This window comes from Centroberyx affinis, unplaced genomic scaffold (assembly GCF_046629955.1).
Source record: "Centroberyx affinis isolate AG114_WGS23_722 - 3 ecotype Tasmania unplaced genomic scaffold, CSIRO-AGI_Caff_v1 ptg002225l_1, whole genome shotgun sequence".
Taxonomy (NCBI): Eukaryota; Metazoa; Chordata; class Actinopteri; order Beryciformes; family Berycidae; genus Centroberyx; species Centroberyx affinis.
The window spans coordinates 245,911-268,231 of record NW_027280525.1 but is presented as its reverse complement, the minus strand read 5'-3'; the positions used below and the strand labels follow the sequence as shown (position 1 = coordinate 268,231).

At 44.1% G+C, this 22,321-nt stretch overlaps 1 protein-coding gene across 2 annotated transcripts in view; it reads right to left on the bottom strand.

Moving 5' to 3' along the window:
* Positions 1 to 22,321, bottom strand: part of adgrl2a (adhesion G protein-coupled receptor L2a) — a 95,103-nt gene that overhangs the window by 6,806 nt on the left and 65,976 nt on the right. The window contains exons 7-21 of one of the 2 annotated variants that reach the window (XM_071532628.1): positions 18,972 to 19,262; positions 18,094 to 18,197; positions 17,538 to 17,723; positions 16,807 to 16,845; positions 14,519 to 14,702; positions 13,598 to 13,720; positions 12,833 to 13,038; positions 12,006 to 12,179; positions 10,673 to 10,882; positions 9,573 to 9,793; positions 8,850 to 8,916; positions 4,978 to 5,069; positions 2,069 to 2,237; positions 1,702 to 1,830; positions 576 to 672 (exon numbers count right to left, since the gene is read on the bottom strand). In XM_071532628.1, the coding sequence (XP_071388729.1) occupies positions 576 to 672; positions 1,702 to 1,830; positions 2,069 to 2,237; positions 4,978 to 5,069; positions 8,850 to 8,916; positions 9,573 to 9,793; positions 10,673 to 10,882; positions 12,006 to 12,179; positions 12,833 to 13,038; positions 13,598 to 13,720; positions 14,519 to 14,702; positions 16,807 to 16,845; positions 17,538 to 17,723; positions 18,094 to 18,197; positions 18,972 to 19,262 (2,292 nt within the window). The remainder of the gene's footprint in view (positions 1 to 575; positions 673 to 1,701; positions 1,831 to 2,068; positions 2,238 to 4,977; positions 5,070 to 8,849; positions 8,917 to 9,572; positions 9,794 to 10,672; positions 10,883 to 12,005; positions 12,180 to 12,832; positions 13,039 to 13,597; positions 13,721 to 14,518; positions 14,703 to 16,806; positions 16,846 to 17,537; positions 17,724 to 18,093; positions 18,198 to 18,971; positions 19,263 to 22,321) is intronic. The other variant, XM_071532627.1, reaches the window with a different exon arrangement.

Below are 22,321 nucleotides of genomic sequence, written 5' to 3'. Positions count from 1 at the left end.
GAGTTGAACATCATCTTCTCATCATCATATTTGTGCTGCGACTAAATAATAAATGACAGTTTTTTTTCCCCCCTTCCCTCCTGAATCCTCTCATGAAGTAACGGAGGTCACCTTATATGCCAGGCAACAAATGGCCTCTCTGCGTGTTAAGGCTACCAAGATTTTTCTAAAATAAAACTGTTTTTTTTTTACTGTTTTCAGTTTTGCCCATGTTTCCCCTGAGCTAGGGTTTGAACTTTGGATGGCCAGCACTTAAATAAAAAATGTTCTAGCCTTGCCCTAATTTGTGACTGACGTTACCGGCCAGAATGACGGCGCACAGAGATTTGAGGATGGATTTTCGTAATCCTTCGCTGGCAGAACAGGGAGACTAGACTAGGCCTAGATTTTTTTTTTCTTTTTTTTTTTTAGCGCACTGCTCTGTCTTTTCAAGCTTAGAGCATTTATTACAATTCCCAGAGTAGGACCCTCTATGGCTGTGTGAAATCATTGGAACTTGAAGGAGGTATTTTTAGCCCGATGATGAAATGTGTGCATATGTGTGCATATGAGGCGAGATGAGGTGTGAGACTGACCTTGGTTAAGGGTCGAGGTGCTGTTGATGTCACCTGAGATAAAGGAGGACTCAGATTGCTTTCTTACGGTGTCATTCCACATTCTCCTGATACGACTCTGTCAGGTCAACAAGGGACAGTCATTAGGACTTTTAAACAAGCCCGTTCACCTTTCAGATCAACTTTCATTACGTTTTTCTTCATACATGGTATACACTATTATCACTCCACGCTTGCCCACTATGATAGAGTGAGGCAAGCGTAGCGCTAATGCTCATTTCCACTGTATGTAACCTTCAAAACTAATTTTATTGAAGTTAACGTTTCACTACTTTTGCACTGCAGCTCTGGTCGTGTCTTGCATAAGGTTGGAAGTTAACTTGGAATTCAATATGATAGGGATGTTTCTGTATAGGCACAGTACATCTGGAGGTATTGTCTACTAAGGTCTATTTGCCTTTAATAATAAAGGGATAAAGCATATATCATTTTTGCAATTTTGGCTTTCCCCATGGTAAAATGTGCTTGCAATGCTCTTAAAATAGTGCAGTACTATTTCCCATGCACATGACGTTAGTGAGAAAAAAAGATAAAAGCAAGTGCTAAGGGGGGTAGAGCAGAAAAAAGGTACTCATGCAGTACAGTAGAAGCTGCTTGTAAAATGTGGGATAATGCTTGTATGTCTTGATCTAGCTCTGAAGTTAAAATGCACAATATGCATTTTTTTGAGCAACGTCTATGTGCTTATGCCAAAAGTACATTTACACATCTAATTGCTTAAACTTTGGCATTCTTAATAAATGATCTTTCAGTGGATTAAACATTTCAGTGGACTACCAGTCCTTAATTTAGACAAAAATCAATGTCAATTTGTCTGTGTTCCTCTCTGAGAGGAACAGAGAGAATGCACTCCTGGGCTGATGAAACAGAATTTGAATTAGAAGCAGTTTGCTGCGCACTCACAGACCGGACGAAGTAGTACTTTGCTATGCTGACAAAGACATGACTTGGCAAAATGTTGTCTTATTTTACTGTATTAAATTAAGTCCTGCTGCATCAAGGTGGTGTGTGTGTGCGCAGCAACTTCTGTGCTCCTCTCTGCCTTGACGTTGGATGAGGGTTTGACTGTATGAGCGGGCTGGTCTACCTGTGTACCAGAGGAGTAGCGTGCACTGGTCCTTGTGGTGGAAGTCTTTGCAGAGTTGTGTGAGCTTTCAGTCGGCAGCCCTCCGCAGCAGTACGTGTGGCGGAAGCACTTGCTGTACTCTTTGCGGACCTGCGTGAGCAAACGGCCCAATGTTTACATACAATGTTGACTTTTTCATATGACTTAGCCAAGATCTTCAGGCAAGCCTATGTTTGTTTTTTATATCAGCGTGAGGCGCTCAGTGAATTCTGCATGCTGGTGCAAAAGCCTGGCCGTCACTGCTCAAACTGCGTCCCTGAAGAGACAGATACTGCCTTTAACCTTGGCTAGTCTTTGTGCAGAATAGTGCGAATAACAACAAACTTACTTTTTTCTGGAGAAGGCAATGGAAGATGAAGATGAACATTCCTTGGAAGGTGTTGAATATGGTGAAGAGGTACGCCATGACCACCGAGGACTCGTTGATGAAGAACAGGCCGAAGGACCAGGTCAGACCCAGCAGACACAGCAGAGCGAAGGCACCCAGGACCCAGGACCTAAAGGAGAAGCCAGAAACAAACACAAGCAGAGGACAAGCATGAGAGGGATTCGATATTCTGAGAGAATAATGACTGGGATGTGTTATCACCTAAAACTATGACAAGTGGAGTCTAGCGAGGAAAAAAAACAGAGTAAACCAAGGGAATCAAAAACACTGAAACGTCAACAAACAAACATACGCCCTCCTGCTGTGTCTTCACTCCACCCCACCTCCCCCCCACACCCCCCCCCACACCCCCACTCCAAGCCAAACTCGAATGCAGGTCCTGGCTTCAAAACAAACAGGAAGGAAACCAAACTTGCTGAAAAATGACAGATAATCTTCCTTGTTTTTTTGGTTTTGTGTAAATGCCATTTTTTAAAAATGTGCTTGAATGAGTGAGCACATTTTCTACGGCATAATCAGAGGACACTTGTGGGCAGCATGTTCAAAAAAGGACACAAATTGGGCATTATGTTATCATCCATTTGAATCTTATACTCTAAAACATAATCTTATATTCTATATACTAAATTATTATGTATTTCTAGTTTGCTTCCACAACTGGAGAACTAGGGAGATGTGGAAAGAGTTAAAGGGAAAAGGAGATTCCCCGCCTGGTGTGTGAAGGTCCTGTGGAGCCTTCAGACACCGGCAGAGGGTCAAAGTTCAAAGTTCAAACACACAAACAACGACGACAACAAAACTGGACAGCGAGATGATGGACATGGAGAGAGTGAACGGTCACGAGGACAGAGCATGATTAGCTTTGGAGCTGAGGTTTTGGAAGGAATGAACGGGCAAAACAAAGAAAAAGAGAAAGAGAAAGAAAGAAAGAAAGAAAGAAAGAAAGAGAAAGAGAAAGAAAAATGAGAAAAAGAAAAAAAAAGAAAGAAAAAACGAGGAGAGAATAAACTACAGGCTGACGAGAAGACTTCTGGGCAACATGTCCTTACTTGATAAACGGTTTATTATCTTCATAGCTAGAGAGCATGATAAGCGGGAAGAGAGAAACACAATTAGATCAGAACGCATCACAGCGTGGGTTAGTCGGCATTTGAGTGAGATATCTTCAACTTTGATCCAGGGGAAATTACGGGAGGCAATGAAATTAAGGGTCTAACAAGGACTGAGAGTTGTGTGTTTGGCTGTTGATGATTCAATTACAATATTCTGTATAAAGCATTCGGTCAGAGCAAACACGTCGTCTGTGGTCGAATTTGCATTTATGCTATGCGTGGGTGGTGCAATGTGGGTAAAATTATCTGAGGTGTGTAGCAGAAGCTTACCCAGGCAAATCTGTATTATAGTAGCCGTCACAAACGCGATAATTACTGGTGTGGATCACAGAACAGAGAGAAGAGGACAAGACAACGATAGGAGAAGAGAAAGGAGACGGTGTGGGTTAACTTTCTCTTGACATGCAACATGCAGTGACACTGGTGCTACGCTGACTTTCACACCAGGTCAATGGTTGGACAGCTTTGCCGCAAAAAAACATAAAACCAACAAGACAACAGGAAATAGCAGACAGTTTATTTATACACCGGGTATTTATGCTGTATAAACAAGCCAATGAGAAATCAATTCTAACATCCGAGCACAAATGCACACCATTCAAAACGCTACCATGTTGTGTAAAAATGGTGTGGTGGTTTTCTTGATAAGGGAGTAGTCCATCTCAAATAAACCAAGCAGTCTAAATAAGCAGAATTTGACCATTCTTCCTGATTACGTTTCACCACCGTGCTGTAATGCTGAACACATTCATTAAGGAAAATGAAAAATAACAAACACTGGTAAAAATAGTTGCGCGGCGGCTCCTACGCAGAGTGGGATTTCAAATACAATATATAATGGTGTAAACTGGCGTGGAGCTACGCTATTGAAAATAACTTTTGAAAGCAACAAAACCATATATCCACCCATATGGAATTCAGTCTGCGATATAAAGCAATAAATATTCTTTTCTCCCCCCCGAATGCAAACAAACAAATCAGTGCTTCGGAAAAACATTTGCTCTCCTTCCAGAAACAAAACACTTTGCAAATGTTGAGGCTACTGGGAAAGCCTAAACTTGTCAGAAGGGTAGGGTGGGGTGGGGTGGTGGTCGGCCTGGTGGCGGTTGTATTGGGGAAGGAATTCTTTTCTGGTTTAAGAAGCTGGGAACTATAAAAAAAGATTTGACTTGTTCCACCGGGGGGAAACACACATGGTAGCTCTTCTCTTCCACTGCGCCCCGCCCTGCAGACCTAACAGTGCGTAGTTAAGTCGCAGTCTTAGAGTGGTGTGTGTCATGCCAGTGCAATTCTGCGGCCGGTGGCTTGGAGCTAAACAACAAAGGACTAAAAGACGACTCACAAAGTCAATGTTGTCATCATTACAGCACGGTCATGCCATAATTCTCATTCAAAAACCGCTGGCCTCTGTGTAAAATTTGAGATCTCTGGAGTCAATTGGAATTCCTCTGGTAAATGTTCCGTCTGGACAATTTAAATTTCTACCACAGGGAAAAGAAAGATACTCTAATGTCACTGACAAGGGCTAGTCTGGTAGCGAAAGCAAATTCGACTTGAAAGGGGGGAAGAAATAATGCATTTTCTCATCAAAACTTATCACGTCAAAAAACATTACCTCAAGAGTAAAAGAGCCAATGCCTTGTGACTTTTTCCTCGGGGCGGTGGCAGAACACCACCAACAGTATATTGCTGATAAGCATGAGAAAGCAGAGTTTTAGCGAGTGACGCTTTACTTACTTTATATTCTCCAGTCGGCTGGAGTCTGGTTTCAGGGTGGTAGAGTGCTTCACCATTTTGTACATGGTGATGACCAGGAAGATGAGATTCAACTGTCAAAACAGAGTAATAGCAGGGTTAATGGATGAAGATGTATGACTCAAGATATAGTAGACAGAGAGAGGGGGAAAAAAAACTGTTAATTTGTCTATAAGTATTAAAAGAGGAGAGCCTTCAAATCTCTGCATGTCCACAGACTAATCCAATAAACATCTATCGTTCCAGCCGGGCTCAGACGGGCCGACTGGCGCCAAATTTAGTGTCATTCTATATCAATAAGAGCATGGAAATGCATTAAAACCCATCACAGTACAAAAAACAGCCACACAGCAACAGTCTGGCAAAGTCAGAGGGGAATGAAAAGTAGCAGGGGAAATAGGAGACCCTCTTGTTGTACAAAACAACTGCATATCATTTTATGCACATAGTGAAATATTATAAGGTATAACCAGCTACAAAAGGCTTGAGGGAACATAGTATATTTTCTTCGATTCTTGGGTGTGGAGAGAGAGAGAGGGAGAGAGAGAGAAAGAAAGACTCATATGCCTTTCCCTTGCTTTTTTAATGTATTAAATCTTAAGGGAGCCAGTGGCACATATCAGGTGGAGACAAGGATACTATGTGCTGTTTCTCAGAGCATTTATTCGGTACCTTAAAAATCAATACCATGATTTAGAGACACATAGGCTGGATGGGCCAGCAAGGAGCCGCTCCAAATAATTTACTTCAAAAACATTTATTCTGGGGCAAACCAGTCTCTGACACACACACACACACACACACAGACACACACAGCAGACGGACCAGACTGTGATTTTGTACTGCGAACTAGATGTGTATAAATAATGCCTGAGAATACCTAAATATATGTATAGAGAAACTCAATGGCATGTGGTTAACAAAATAAGGCATACAAATAAACACACACAACACTATTCACTATTCTTTCTGCAGAGAGAAATCTGAAAGTGCAGATTATTAGCTATTCATTTCAATTGATTTTCCTGGTTAGCTCCATGAACAATGCTTTTCAATAGTATCATTTTATCTTTAGAGCACCAAAACATTGGCAGGAGAAAAATGGAAAGGCATTGCCGGTATGAGGGCATGAAATAAATGAATGCCCTTTGTGAACTGGACTCAGACCGTGGCCATTCACTCTTGAGCACAAATTCTCTGTGTTCTAGTGCACGCTGCTATCAAAAGACTGCCTGTGATCAATACATCACCCCTCCCCATGCAATCAACTGGAGGAGCCGCTCACAATAACCCAGGCAGCAAAGGAGAGGGAGGTTGGAAAAAAAAATCAGAAATCGTGCAGCTTCTTTTATATCATAGACGGCTCTGATGCTGTGTTTTGTTTCGCAGCTATCAGCCATTATTTCTATCAGCCGCCTGCATGAGTCAGACAGCGGGGAATGGGGGAGGGGCAGGAGGGTGAGGACTTTTGAAAATCCCTTTCACACAGCCTGGAGTGGTGACATGGATCCAATGAGACAGAGGAGAGGGACACAGTACTTTAAAGTAACCTAGCAGCACGGCACATGTTCCCACCCCCACCGACATGCTTTCTCGGCCCTTCCCGGGGGAGCCCCAGTTACCTTGCAAGAGCGGAGCTGCCTTGCCTCTATCCCTCACTCTGTCTCTCTGTCTCTCCCTCTCTGAATCATCACTGCAAGCCATGCAGAAGCACCTCGCCACAGTGGGACCGAGGAGAAAGCTTTTTCTGAAGCGGAGTGTGTGTGTACACACTGAACTCCAAATGAACTGGAGGGGATGAAATATTAAAGGTGCAGATGGAGCTGTCCAGATGATAAGAACTGCTCGCGACGTGTCATGATCCACGAGGCCTTGTGTTGAAGCCATCTCAAGCATACTAATGGCTCCCCCCACCACTCATTACTTCCATGTTCCTCTTTCATGGAGCTAATACCCCCTGTGCCCAGAGACGGGGCAACCTCTGCCTAAGAACAGGCTCAAAGTGCCTTCCACCGGCTTCCGCTTTCAGTCTAGCATTTAGGACCTGTTTTAGCCAGCGGCGAAAAAGAAAACAACAAAAAAAAGAGAAAGGCAAGAACGAGAAGAAAGGTGATGAGGAGAAAACAACATTTTTTGAGCACATTTCTGTGAGCATGACCGCCTTGGGTGAGACCAAAGTTACTCGGTGTGAACGTGGTTTGGGTGGCCAGACAGGAGCAAGGCGTCTGGTGTCACCGAGTGTGACATAAGCAGCATTGCTTTCTCTCCCTTGCTCCCGCTCATGTGCCGTTTCTCCTCTCCCTCTCCCTGTCCCTCATTGACAAGGACAGAGCCAATTTGTAGAGAAACCAGGGTCACGGATGGTGCAGAGGAACCTTGCTCCTGCATGCTCCCCTGAGATGCCCCTTTCCGTAGTACTTTGTCTTTTCTTGTCAATTGTTGCAAACAGAAAAGCGGCGCGCGACGCCTGAGCCGATGTTGCAAATCCTCATTCCTGTCGCACATTAGCTCTGCTACAATACATCAGCTCCTCACGGGGTCATGATTCTATCTCTCAGGTCATCACCACCGGGATCCTGATCATCATCTCCACTGCAGACACATTTTTCATGCAAATCATTATGGAACCAACACGCGATTGGAAAACAATGAGGGTCCAATTTAGGGAACAAAAACATATTCCTGTGTGGCTGACGGAGCATTTGCTGAGACAGGGAGAAATGTGCTTTTTTTACTACGAAGTTAGCTTGTCCTCTATTATTTCCAACTGAAAGGGCTTTTTTATTCTATTACCGCACAGACAGAGAGCTGTATTAGATCTTTACTGCGAAAGCTCATAGCGGTCAGCCAATGGTGAATGGAGACTCGCCGGGATTTGACATGGGTGCCCCTTCTCTCCAGTGTGCTTTCAATGTGAGTTTGGCGTTGAACAGAGGTCACCGCATCTATAGATACTAACCATTAAGCTGGATAATGAACACAGTGCTGAACAAATATTACTCAGCCTCGCTGCACAGCGGCAAGGCAAGTTTGGAGCGGTTCCTCATCCCTTGGTGTGCATGGGGGGCAAAGCAATACATGGCAGAGTAGGCTGAGAGGATCTGTCTGAGGAATACCACCTGCTATTTCTTTCTTTTTTTTTTTTTTTTTTTTGTGTGTGGAGAGGTAAGACTCCCTCAGGTCTCATTCCTCTGAGCCTCTCTGGTGGAGCGGGAGATAATAATGTCATGACCAGTAAATAATTGCATGCTTCAATGGCACATATGTCAATATAATATGCTGTATGTCCTTCACCCCTGACGGTCCTTGACCAAACAGAGAGGTGCCTTTGCTTTCTTCTTCTCCCTGACACTGTCATCTGCTATTTACTACTGGAGGACATACGCACACGCATACACACAGAGAGGCTGACGCAGAGGAGGAAAAAAGCAGCGATAAACCCTAACAGTGCCATCTTATGTGCTGTAGAACACACACCTTGAGGCCATTTTACAGCTTTTTGTTTCTAACAAAAAGTGGAACTTGAAAGCCATTAGGCAATCTCTGCAATGTGAAACTTCAAGGGAGCTGTTGTGAAAATGCAAGGTGAAACTACGTTATCAAATCCTGATCCTTGTCAGCTGGTGAGAGGCAGGGGGAATATGTTGTATGCCTCAAAATCTGTCTTTGGCGTTAAAATAACCTGCTATCATTGAGAAGAATCTGAGCAAAAAAATCATACGCTCGCTCTCTTCATTCAGTTCCACTATCTCACTTTTTTTCTCTCTCTTGCATCTCTTTCATCTGTCCCTCTCCCTTCCTCACTCTCTGTCTGTCACTATAAGCTTATTCTCAGGAAAAGAAAATCAACTTACCATGATGATAAAGGTGACAGGTCCTATAAAGCTCCATATGAAGTGATTGTCCACACTTAGCCAGCACCTACGACACAAAAACACACACTTCAGCTTGGGAAAACACACACTTCCTAAGAAAAACAGCCCTATCTGCAGACTCCTCAAGCCAAATATCAATGGAAGGAAATTAATTCTGGGTCAAAACGATGGCATTGGGCTCATGACATGGAGAAGATAATTTTTAGACAATAATGGACTTGGAGTGCTCTCAAAATCCCCCGCACAAGTTGAACATTAACACAGTTATACAAAACAAAGGGAAGACCCCAAGTAGCCTCACTGGATAGCTGGGTCTTAGCTGAGATATGGCCATTAATCTACGTAAAAGGCTTTTTCTGCACAGTGCTCTTCTCTTTAAGAGAGCATTTACAAACAAGAGGTCACAGGAGGGTCTTTGAGCAGAGAGGCATTAATGTAGCCGCGGCCCCCTGAAACCACAGTGTTGAGTCTGTCAGCCACTTTCAAATGACATAAAAAATTGAACAGCTGCCCATCCCAGGCAGAGGAGCTCAAATGTTTTGGTGTAGTCTCCAGGGATGCACAAAAGGCGCTGGCAGAAATGATGAGTAGATTTCTTTTCAAAAGCTGCCACACACAGACACAGTAGGTAAGCCCACACAGTGCAGCATCCAGGACTTACGCTCTGCATTTCCAAGGATTTATATAGAAGGCTTCACTCACGCTTTCTTGGTCCCGTAGCTCCTGTAGTCAATGGCTGCGGAGACGCCAACCACGATGGCAGGGAGGAGGTATCCAGACACGTAGTAGTACTTTTTCCGTGAGTATTCGCTCTCAAAGACCTCCACGAGCATGAGGTACAGCTGCACTCCCTCCAGACACATCCAGGCGAAGGAGGCCAGGAAGAAGAAATGTAGGATCCCCGCAATGATGGCGCACCCAATCTGAGACAGAGGAATTATTAGACTGATTAAAACAACTGAGAGTGAACAGTGCAATCATAGTTTCAAAAAACTTGGCAGATCTTTGAGGTAAAGTGGTACAAATATGGTCTAAACATAACAAGAGGTAACTGAATAGCCATTTTTTTATTCCAACTTTATCATCTCCGCTGTCTCTTATGGAATTCCACTGAATACATTCACCGCTCTTTCAGTTTGTTGCCTTTTCCATTCAGTTGAACATATCTCAGTGAAAACGATGAAAAGAACTTTAAAAAAGTATCACACTTCCTTAATAAAAAGATAATGAATATTCAGTCACCACATGGGGTCTGTCGATGCGGAGGTTTAACCTTCCAGCGATACAGTGGAAATTTAAATGGCATTTGCATTGCAAGGTTAATCAGTAGGTTTAATTGTCTGTGCTATTTAGCATGTGTGCTTGAATCATGCTGCTCAACAGTTGAAGCCTTGATTCCCAGCTGTATGCACAACATTTCTGTGCTACACAAAAGCCATTTCTCACCAAAATTGTGCTCCAACTCTTACGTGAAAAGGGAGAAGAAATAAAGAAACACAACAGTGTGGATGCTCTAGTTTCTGAGGACAGTGCGAGCCATGGCAACTGTGGCTTTAAGTGAGAAAGGAAAAAAGACCTGTCGAGTGGGAGACACGGCCCCTTAGTAATCTATATTAATGGTGCTGTCTCACTCATGTCATGTCGGGGACAAGCCGAGAAGGTTGGAAACAAACAATGCTTAAAGTCTCATCAATTTCACATCGGAAGGGTCCTTTGTTTTGTTTTGGGGGGCGAGAGGAGATAAAGTGAGACAGGGAAATGAATCAAAACCGAATCAATAGGGTGCAATCGTTCCAGCTTACCCTGGGTTCCGTCATATCGATACCAATTAGGAATATTAACTCGGCGATGAAGAGATTGATGCACAGGTTCTTGTGGATGGTGTTGCGATCGCTCTGCAGGCCCCGGAAGAAGCAGAAGGTGAAGATGCTGATGGCGAGGCAGACGAGGGACACCACAATCCCCACGCGAGTGATGACGGTCAGAAGCAGCTCATGCACTCCGTCTTTACCCTGGATGGGGGAGAAATAAACGATAGGGCACATTAAAACGTCTGTTTGTCAATAGAAAGAAATGAAGATGTCCCACTGCTCCCACATCTCAACTCCAACAGCAGGGGTGGAAATACTGCCGTTCTATTTCTCACAAGACACCAAGAAATAACTGGTAACCAATCAGACGCACTGAAGCCAGGCAAGGGTGATCAATGCTGCCAGCAGTAACTATTTTTTTGTGTTTTTCAAAGGTAAAACGTCAGGACTCAAGTTTAGATTGCATTTTAACAAAAATAGGTGCTAGTAAACAATATATATTATCAACTTCTGTACTAATAATACTTTTGCCAGGACAGGAGATAAAGAAGATGAAGATAATGAAGCCATTTTTCTCAGTTTCACCATCTAGTCTTAAGCAGTTACTGCCCTTTAGCTTTGTAGGGCAGAAAGAGTGATAAAGCACAACTGGTCGGGGAGGATAATCTTGTCCAAAAATATTGAAGTCAGCTTAAAAAAAACATTATTATTGCTAAAACACAGGTAAAACACTCAATTGCATGTTTTACATTGTTAAAAAAAGTAAAAGGAACCAGAGAACATTCGGTTTAAATCTTTCCACTTTCATACAGTGTGGGAACGTTCGGCTCTTCACCGCCTTCTGCTGCACCTGTCCTTCTCACAATCACCCACTAGCTTGCTTTTTTGGCCATGCTTCTGCTTTGCTGAGTGGGAGCATGAGACATGTGTCCATCAGATGGTTATGCAAAATTAAACGGCTAACGAGGACAGCAGCACCGTGCCGCATTGTGCTCATGCTGTTGCCTGAACAAGTCCGTAATTGTGATAGTGACGGTGCGGTGTGTGTCGCGGTATACTGGCCAACCCCTGCAGGGAAGAGAGAGTGGGTTGCACCCTCTCAAAAAACGGAAAGTCTCATACTGTTCTGCAACACTTAAAGTAGCTCCACGCACACCGCAACCTTGCAACGCTGCCTTTTAAGCCTTGTAAGCCCGAAACAAGTATCTTTTGGGTTTGCTCATACAGTACGAGCAACGTCTTAAATAATGTAGTTCAATTTAAAAGGAAACATAAGTAAAATCAGATGTGAATATATAAAGAAAAAAGCATGGAAGCTACATACTGAGATTTCCCGGTGTGCCATGAGGATGGCGAAGTTGGTGAGGTGGCTGCAGGAGCAGGTGGTGTGTGTTTTATTGGAGTCCAGGAGCTTGCAGCCTTGGGTGGACCAGTAGCCCATCATACTCCTCTCAGAGTAATTCCAGAAGGAGCAATTGGAGTTGAAGTAGTGCTCCATCTGCAGATAACAAGAGATATGGTTAAGTGTCCAAATAATTGACTGCCTGAAATTGAAGTACATGTAGAACACAGAGGCCATTTACCCCCTACTCATACAAAGTATTTCCCCGCACTGATATGGATGAGGATTTTTCACTTCACGGCTCTTATGAAGCAATTCATATGTTGTATCTCATTTGGCACATGCTTGCCAAATCAACCGAGGCATGGTCGGGTATATGAGGCCTTAATAACAGAGAAGGATAATTGTTTGACGGCATGTCTTTGGAATTGCACAATTTCTCTGATAAAGAATGGAGTCACGCATGGCCCTCTGGGAACTCTAGTGACAACTTTAAAAGACGGAAGATAATTGGTGCTCCAGTAATTTCATCCTAGATTGTACGGCTAATCTAGGAGTTAATTTCCCCCACTATAAAAGAAAATGGGTATCATTTATATCCCAATGTTGATTAAAGAATTAGTTTTCATTAAGAATTCACTTAGGTTCTAAAGACTCCTTTAATTTGATGTTCAATGACTTAAATAAACTGCCGACTGACCTAGCCAGGCATTTACAATTCAAATTGCAGATCTCTGTCTACTCTGGCTGTTCCCTCCTGGTGTTTTTTAATATGACCTCTCTCCGTGCACTCCGGTGGGGACACTCACGTCAATGTGCTCCAGGGTAAAAACCACTGGGTCATTAATGAACACGCGGCTGGATTCTTTGTTGATTGAGGCGGCGATGATGTCAGAGTTGACCGCCACCGACACGTTGCGCCCATAAGCCTCATTGGCCATCTTGATGGTGGCGTTTTCTGTGCCGAGGAACTGGCCCAGATTTTTGTAGAGCACAAAAACCAGCTTGGCAACTCCTGGAGAGAGAGAGAGAGAGAGAGAGAGAGATGAAGACAGACAAAAGAGGATGAGAAAAACAAGCTTCCAAGACAAGCAATGGATGTATAGAAAAACTGTGGTAAAAAATACAAGATAAAAAAAAGAGGAGTAAAAATGTTAGAACAAGAGATTCAACAAGGGAACAGCGAGAAATACAGAGAAAGACAGAGAGAGAGAGACAGAACTCTTCTAAGTGGGGCCTGTCATTTTTTCGGCCAATATCACAGTGCTTGGGGTTTTCGGGATCAACTCCATTGTGGTGCTCCCTAACTAACAGCACCGCCGAGTAATCACGCCACATTGTCAGTTTTGACAGGCAGCATTGGCAGACCATTTTGACAGACTCTTCACCTTTTCACAGACACAGGAATGGGAACAAAAGTCAAACACAACCCTCCGTACACTTTCACAATCTCTCGCACATGGAATAAACACTCCACTCCACACTGTGAGTGACAAGAGTAATGGTGTGAAAGTTCTTCTTTCTTTCTGTATTTCTTTCTTTCTCTCTTTTTTGTCGTGTCTAAAGGAGCTTACCATTGCGACTGTTGAGCTTGACAGTATTGGCTGACAGCTGGATCGAGATGCCACCCTTGCTGGATTGTGGGAATTTGAAGTCCTGGACCTGGCCGTCGGTGCTGAGCACATACACATCCAGGACTGGGGATGGGGGGGACAGATACAGAGGTTGGGTTAGAGAAAGATGAAGGGAAAACGAAAGAGCAGAGAGAGAGAGAAAGAGATAAAAGTCATTACAGACTGTTTTTTACGAGAGAACAAGAAGGAAACAACAGAAAATGTTTATACCAAGGCCTTCTTGCTGACATTCCTAACTCTAGACTGACTGAAGTGTTGTGGAGGCCAATGCACAAAGCGATTCACACAGCCAATCTAAACAACAATGAACTACAGAGTAAAAAATGTCAGCACCAAGGTGATCATTTCATTCATACGAGTCACATAATAAATGAGTGGATTTGTGAGATAAAACATTTGAATAAGACACTGCAGAGAAATGAGAAAAAAAACAAAAACACCTTCTCTCCCTTGTATGCGTTAACAGCTGAAGAAAAAGGGAAAAGGAGGAGGCGGCAGTGGATAAACAATGTTTGTCTCCACAGCAGGCTAATGTTCACATTAATGTATAGAGTTACAAGGTCCAGACGCATACATTTATAAACTAAGCGCGCGCAATCAGAGAATCCAGTCTATTTAATTGTCTGATATTCATCACTTTGTCAGTAAGCGACTCGTTAAACCTAATATGCTTTATTTTTCTGTTCCCCCGAGGTTTAAACGCATATTATGAAAACAAAGTCCTTTTTTATGCGGCGGCCTTGTTTTCCCATCATAGTTACTCACTTCTTCTTTCAGTGAATTGAAAATAATCAAATTAACTGAGCTCGTATCAACAGAGCACACTTGTTGTTTGCTTTCTACAAATTCTGTTTTACTTACTTATATTGTCTGAAGGAACTTTGACAATGGCAGGCTCCATTAGATTGTCTGCAAGGACAAAGGCTCCTTCCTCCAAAGTATCCAGTAACATGGTGGCTGCGTGGGTTTGCTCCGTGCTGTTCATGTCTTGCCAGGACTTCAAAGCTTCTGGCCGTAAAAGGTTATCCACTGTGTCCACAATGGCCTGCGTCCCCCAAGAAAAAAACAAGAAAATAGATAGGTGAGTAATTCAGAAAAAAATAAGATGTTTACAAGCTTAAGCAGCGACATGCAAACAATAAACTTAAATAAAGGGAAATGTGTTGAGTTGCCTCATTGGGATGATGTGCATGATGAGGAAATCCATATTAAGTCGAGAGGTAAATTTGTTTTTGTTGACCGTATAAATGACAAACAAGGACACTGTTGGGCTTCGGCTGAATTAAAAAATAAAGCATTTTTTGAAAGCGTCCCCCCTCCACAGGGAGTCACAGCACACGGTCGGCTGCAGAACAGCGTCGCTGGAGCTGCTACAGATTCAGTGTCTTTCTCAAGGACACTTCAGCAGGACAGACACTCGGGTCACGGTGTATTGAACCTATCAGGACTTTCCGATAACAGGATATCAAGAGATAACCTGATGAAGGTCCTGGTACCAAAACCTGTTCTCAATAAAGATGCTCTAAGTGTAATATACAGTAGATAGTGTGTGGAAGATTTTCCTTTCTTTAATTTTCGACTCACAGTCTTCTCCTACGCACCAGTCACCTCGGGTGTGGAAAAGCTCTGCTGTTCGATAACAGGATATCTCTAATCACTTAGTCACTGTGCTAACAAGACCAGAAAATGATTATAAAATGTTCCTATGCACATTTAGGAAAGCAAAACAAAATATATTATTATTATAACTGATCTCATTGAATTATATCCTTCATACGGACATTTTTCCAGCCCCACATGTTTCGGTCGTCTGAACGGCTCTGGACAGACAGAGGATAAAATGGGGCGTAGGATCCAGACGACGCTGGTATTTCCTCAGGAAATAATCAAATCAATGTGTCTAATCAGGTAATCAATGTCAGGGCCGGCCGGGGGAAGGGGCGGGGGTGGCTAATGCGTTGTTGCATCAAATATGGCAGATGTCAGATACTGCTGACTCAACGATCTCTGTCCCAGATCCCCTCTCATACTGTCATTAGTCGCATAAATACTGTCATCTACATCGACCCGCCTTCCCTAACACTGTAGCTCTCCGTCCAGCCTTTTCCCCATCACCACCTTTGACTGGAGATCCACGTGCCGCGAGAAATATGCCATACTCTGGGACATTAACACCAAAACAGATGATGTGACATTTTGGGAGAGGGAATGTAACTACATCTTTTTCCCTTTCCCTTCCCCCTTTTTACGAGCGCATGGCCGTCTACTGGCTAATTAGCTCGATCCATTTTAATACCCTCCCGAAGGAGCGATCCGGATTGGGGGGTGGCGGAGGGGGTGACATTGGTGGCAGGTGGAGGACACTGATCTCCCTAATGGTTGAGGGATATATATGGCCAAAATACTGTGATGAGTGGGCCCGGCCTGGAAGCATTGGAGGAAAAAGGACAAAAAATTGGTTTGACCCGGCTAACCCTATTAACCAGATAGAGCTAAAGATTTGTACCTCTAATTTATGAAACAAATGAAAACCAGTGTCCTTGTGAAAGAAGTACCACAATTTCTATTTTACATGCGGTGAAAGGTCAGGTGATGGTCCTTGAAGATAAAGGCTTGAATAAATCACAAGTGAACTGAGTTTCACTCTTGATGCAATATTCAGGAGGGTTTTTTATATTTAAGGGAGCTCTCAGACAACAGCAAAAAAATTGCAGCAAAGCAGCAAATCCTTTAGTAAATGAATAATGAGAGGGAGGTAAGCATGTTTGAGTTGTGGTGTTATGTATCCAGACATGTGCAATCTTGAATAAACAATAAGGAAACGTGAAATGGGGAAAAACAGAGTGAGAAACAAAATACACCACTGCTGTAACCGCAAAGAGAAAAAAAACAAAAAACACACTTCATGAAAAGAAGTCACATTAGTAATTGCTGATGGCTTCTCTTTGACTTAGAAAGCACTTTGGGTACAACTGTGGCTGTGTGTAAGGCAATTACTCAAAAATGCAGGAAGCACAGGGAGGAGGGAACAGAGTACATGATAGTGCAGAGGGGGCATGCTGTCGAGCTCGGGCCGGGACGGGGCGCACAGCACAGGGATGGAGGTGGGGAACGGCAGCAAGCAGAGTGGAACAGTCCAGTAGCAATACCTTCATGTATGCCCTGCATGTCCTTTCTCGTTTTTGAAGCTTTTTCATTAGAAAAGAAAAAGAACAGATCAAACACAGAGACACACAATTAGCAAATTTCACGAGCTTGAGTACAAGGCTTTTGAGAAGCGAGGTCCTGACTGACTGGCGGACTGAATGGCTGGTCTGTCCACTCCCCCTCGCCCGCTGCACTGTCTCCTGTGCTGCCGGCTTGCCTACCTGGAGGTCGAAGAACAAAAGCTCTCCGGCTCACATTCATGACATGCTGTATTTCCTCTCAAAGCCTCCTGACACATCACAGAACTATTAGCCTTGGCAGAGCCAAATTACAGCCATTACCACAAATGTACAAATACTGCCATGAATACAGATCTCTTGCTAGCCTGAAATAATATAATTGCTTTTGTGTTTTTTTTTCGCTTCGCTGTTTGCCTTTCTCACAGCTTTTCTGACTTTGAAAAGAAAGGGAGAGATGGGCAGACTTCATGTCAGAAACAATAACAGCTACACTGCGGAACAGCGTATTCCCTTTTGCGCTTCGCACTTAAAAGCATGAGCATGTCAGTGAAGCACCTAAATCGTCTAACCTTGACTAAGATAGAGAGACCCAGCAAGAGAGAATTGGTTCAAAAATGTCAGCAGTATTTATCTTAATATAGCGCGGAGCGTGATAAAGAGAGAGGAGTTTTGTGCGGTGGTGGTTATTTTGGGCAGACGTGAGACCCGGTTACCTTGTTGAAGCTGCGTCCTGCAGAATCCTTCTCGCTGGGTCGGAGCTCCTGCAGCTGAGCGTCCAGGATGTCGACCAGCTGCTCCATCAGACGCACGGAGGAGCTGACGTCCCCGGCGAAGATGGGGCCTTTGGTGTGCTTGGCTAACTCGTTGGCCAGGTTAGCGGCGTTTTCACCGCTGCGGATCTGCAGGGGGAGGGAGAGGATCATATTCATGTGAATAGAGCAAGACGGACTTAGACGGCTCTTTTCAGCCCGTATTTTGACATCAAACCGCACTTGAATGAGCGCTTGCAATGTCAGACATGAATAGTGGTTTTATTATCTTTTTTTATGTACAGAGGGAAGTTGCCATGGTGGCAGTTGATAAAAAGGACACAGTACGGCAGTCTTTTATTGTGTACTAAGGTACAAAACAGGTGCTTTACACAGCGAGGCACCTTAGACAGCTCCCAGCTATATCTGCTCTTATAATCTATGGCAGGCATGCTACGTTTTCAAGAGATACACTCCACTTAAAGGATGAAAACAGCTAGGTAGAGCAGCTCATACAAACCTTCTGGGCGACTTGGTTCACCCAGTGGGAGGTGCAGTTGCTGAGATCAGGGCCCTTCGGGTGCCAGGCCCCAGTGGAGAGGACACATAAATAGGAGGCTGTGCCTGTTAGGGAAAACAAGAAAGGGATAGTCAAGTTCAATCAAGTCAAGGCAAATTTCCTTTGCCACAGCCCTTTACAGATCAACAAAGGACATGAATATAGATAAAAGCAAAAGTGAAAACAGAAATGTTAAGATATGAGGCCAGCAAGTGTGCGTTTGTGTGAATGTGTGTGTGCATGTGTGCTTACTTGTAACAGATCTATTACCCCTGGCAGAAATTTTGGTTTCTCACTGATGATAGATTTATCAGTGAATGTTGTTAAATGACAAACTACAGTGGATTTACAGCATCGTCCCCTGTTTTGCTTCTTCAATCTGGCAGCGTGGAATTTTCTGACACATTTTCAACAGCTCTGTGCCTGTTTTTTCTACGAATTAAGTTGTAAAAAGAATTTGCTTCCGTCCCAATTAGCCCTATGTCTGATGAACCCTGAGCGCTAACACGATTTCACACACAATCAAATGAGGGATGCACATATCCAAGCAAGCTCTAAAAGAAACAGCTGAGCCTGCTCCTCTGCAACGCAACCGTTACAGATTGCTAAATCATGTTTTGACCTGGAATGACACAGCGAATGACTAACACTATTAGAAACTGTCTTCACGGATTCCCTGTACACCGACTGGAACCGGTGTTCTTTATAGATAAAAAGATCATTATATGCAACAATATCAGATGGATCTAACAAACACAGGGCGTTCTCTCGGGACGCTTTGGGTCATATTGAAAACAGCGAGCAGGAGGCCCCCCGAGGTGAGAGGGAGGACTGTTTACCTCTTGTTCCCTTGGGGCACGGTCGCTCTACGAGCATGCCCCTCTGGGTCTCAGGCCACACGATGTCTCTCTTCTCCGTGGCCTCGCAGAAGCGTTGGGATGGAGAGTAGGTCGGGGGCGGAGGGGCGGGAGTCTGTGGAACCACAGGAGGCGGCTTAGACGTTCCCCTGCCACCCACCTTGGGCCCTGTTGTGGTGGTAGTGTTGGCCACTCTCTGGTGCACCGTGGTTGTTGTGGTGGTGGTTGTCGGTCCCGGAGGCTGCGGGGCCATGGTGGGTACTGTCCCTGGCTCTGTGAGAAGAGAGAAGGTAAAGAAGCATTATGGTTGGGTGTAGCGCCAGTATGTGCTAGTGTGTAGCTAAATGGGGAGAACATAGTGTTAAAGTCCCCGTGAAATGGACTCCCATTACTTTTACTTCCTGGAAAACGGAGTACCTTTCATGGTGACCTCATGCTGCACTAGTAGGCGTAAATATACATTTCTAACCAATAAAACCATCAGATTTTTGAACAATCCCGCCCCTCCCATCAAATACAACTGCCTTTCTCTCCTTGACTCATATTCTATTGGTGAAGACTTTTGAATGATCCCTCACTGCAGTAAATATGGCATTTGGCCCTCTAATTGCAGTGCAGGATGAGCTAGCTAGTGTGGCACACCTGGGACACATAAGTGTTAAGTATTTTGTTCAATTATACTTTGGCATGTGTGTTGAACCAGCGGATCAAAACCTCATGAACTCTCTCATGGACCGCTAACCCTTAATGCCGCTCCCATGTAAGTAGCATGCACAAGTTCTTCCTCAACAGGTCTAACGCTGTAAGAATCCTATACATCCAAATCTCCCGTTGGGTAAATTGCTGCTAACTGCTTTGTGCAACAAGCATATTTGCCTTCCCGTGGACTGTGGCTTATTCAAGGCACTCAGGCTGTGGCGAACAAGACAATAATTACAGTAACATCCTCCTGCCCGGCAGTCATTCCTGCCTGGGAGATTTTGTGGCACGGCTGATTAAATTTCACCAGAGAAACACAAAACCTGTATGTGTAGCCATGGTGCCTGAACATTCATTTTGCAGTTGTTTCTCCCTACTACTCATACTCTGATAAAGCAGGTGTGCAGTAACTCATGCAATGCCCCAGGCAAAAACAATATGTTTCAGTCCCGGGAAAGGAGAAAATAGTGCACTCCTTACATTTAACATGAGCCACTGAGGAAAAACTATGAAGACATTTTTCATGCGATACTCCACAGTAGTGTGAGTAGCACTGTAATTACATTTCATAAAAGTTGAACATAAGGGAGTTTCACCGATGAAATGTTGATAAACACAAACTATTTGATATAAATCTGCTCCACATCTCCAAGTGCAAAAAAAAACAAAAAACAACAACAACGCGTATTTGTTGGTTGGATTTAAAAGGATAAGCTATATCAATCAAAGGAACTCTGATTAGAATGCAATGTGTGTACTGAATCTAATCGCATTTGAGTACTTTGATTTCCTCCATTAGGCTGTCTGTAGAGCATGCAGGGAATGTGAAGTGGAGCTGTTGCGCTGCTTGAGTCGAGCGCAGTCGTTTCTCAGTAGGACAACCAAGTGAGAACGGCCGGCGAGACAGAGAGCGACAGAGAGACAAAGGGAGGTGGGAGTGAGAGGGAGGACAGGCGAAACAGCAAGACGGGAAGGACGGATGGGGGTGCAGACAGAGAGAGAGAGAGAGAGAGAGAGAGAGAGAGAGAGAGAGAGAGAGAAAGTGATGACAGAAAAACTCAGAAAGAATGAGGCTGAGTTGGAGGCTGGGACGACAGCTCCTGTCTTCCGGTGGATGGGAGGGGAGGCAGCCAGACCCCAGGCCAGGCAGCCGCACCACCGTATCTATTGCTTCCATTGGATAATGGGCCTGGCTGATAGCAACCTCCCCCACTCCGCTCCACTCTCTCACACACACACACACACACACACACACACACACACACACACACACACACACACACACACACACACACACACACACACACACACACACACACACACACACACACACACACACACCACCGCTCCACTACCACCATAGGCCCCGCGGTGTGGATGTGAGGCTTCAGCACAGTTGAGCTGAAGGGAAATCGCCTTTGAGGCTGGCTGCTACCTGTGGCGAATTAGGCTCTATTGACCAGAGGAGATGACTCTGTGTGCTCCCTCCTGGCTGTAGAGCCACACACACACACACACACACACACACACACACACACACAAACACACACACACATACACAAGCAGGTGACATGAAGGTGTACACAGCTGACTGGCTGTTTTGACACTGAGCTGAAGGCAGATTTGGCTGGTTGGCTTCACCACAAACTCCTCTTCGCTTGTCTCCCCATCCCCTCTCCCCCCTTTTTCCTACCTGTATCCTTTTACTCAACACGCTGAAATTCTCGGCTGCACGGCCATGCCTGTCACGCTGGTTGAGAGACAACCTGTGCTTAGTGTCCTTTCAGCACCAGCATTTAGCTGGCTGGGAGAAATGCACGTCTCTATTCTGCGCCAATACCCTTTCATTGCTATAACCCTTGTTTTCTCATGACCACTGATCTGAAAAGACTCACAGAGGTGAAAGCAATAGTTACCAAAAAAAACAAAAACAACTTTCACTTTGCAAATTGTTGGTCAAGTTTACATGCCAGAACCTTGCAGGGTTAATGTAGCCCTGTCTTAAGAAAATGAATGTGTGTCAACATAAGTGAGTAAATTATTATCATTATTATTATTTTTTACATCTGGGTCGGGGTGCTTGGCAAACTTCCAGAACATTCCCAGGAAATTCCGGGGGCCCTTATAGGTTTCTCATTTCCAAAGTATGAAAGATGATGATGATAAATCCCAGTCTTCATGGGTGGGGAGTTTACAATCCAGACAGAAATAAAATGGAAATGGATTGCTGTTAGACAGCTTGATTTAAGATAAGGGGCTTGCAAGTACAGCCAATAAATCAAGTAGGCATCTACTGTAATCCAAGCGCATTCCTTTAGCATGTTCACTAACAACTGTATCATGTCCACACCCTTCACTGAAGAGGGCTGCTTGTCATGGCTGGCTGAGATGTTGAGCTCCATGCTCTAGTTATAACATGTACAATTACATCTGTTTGAAGTCTTTTTTTCTTTCTTTCTTTCCCACTGCTACCTGCTATTCTGGCTATCAGCGTTAAAACTGTGGGGGTAATTAAAGTAGACTAGGCTAATACTAGGTTAGAACTAATGGGCTTGCCTCTCCTCTAGCTTTCCATTAGAGCGGGATCTAGTTTTGCTGAATCCCAGTCGATTTTGCCCCATAGCAAACTAGTT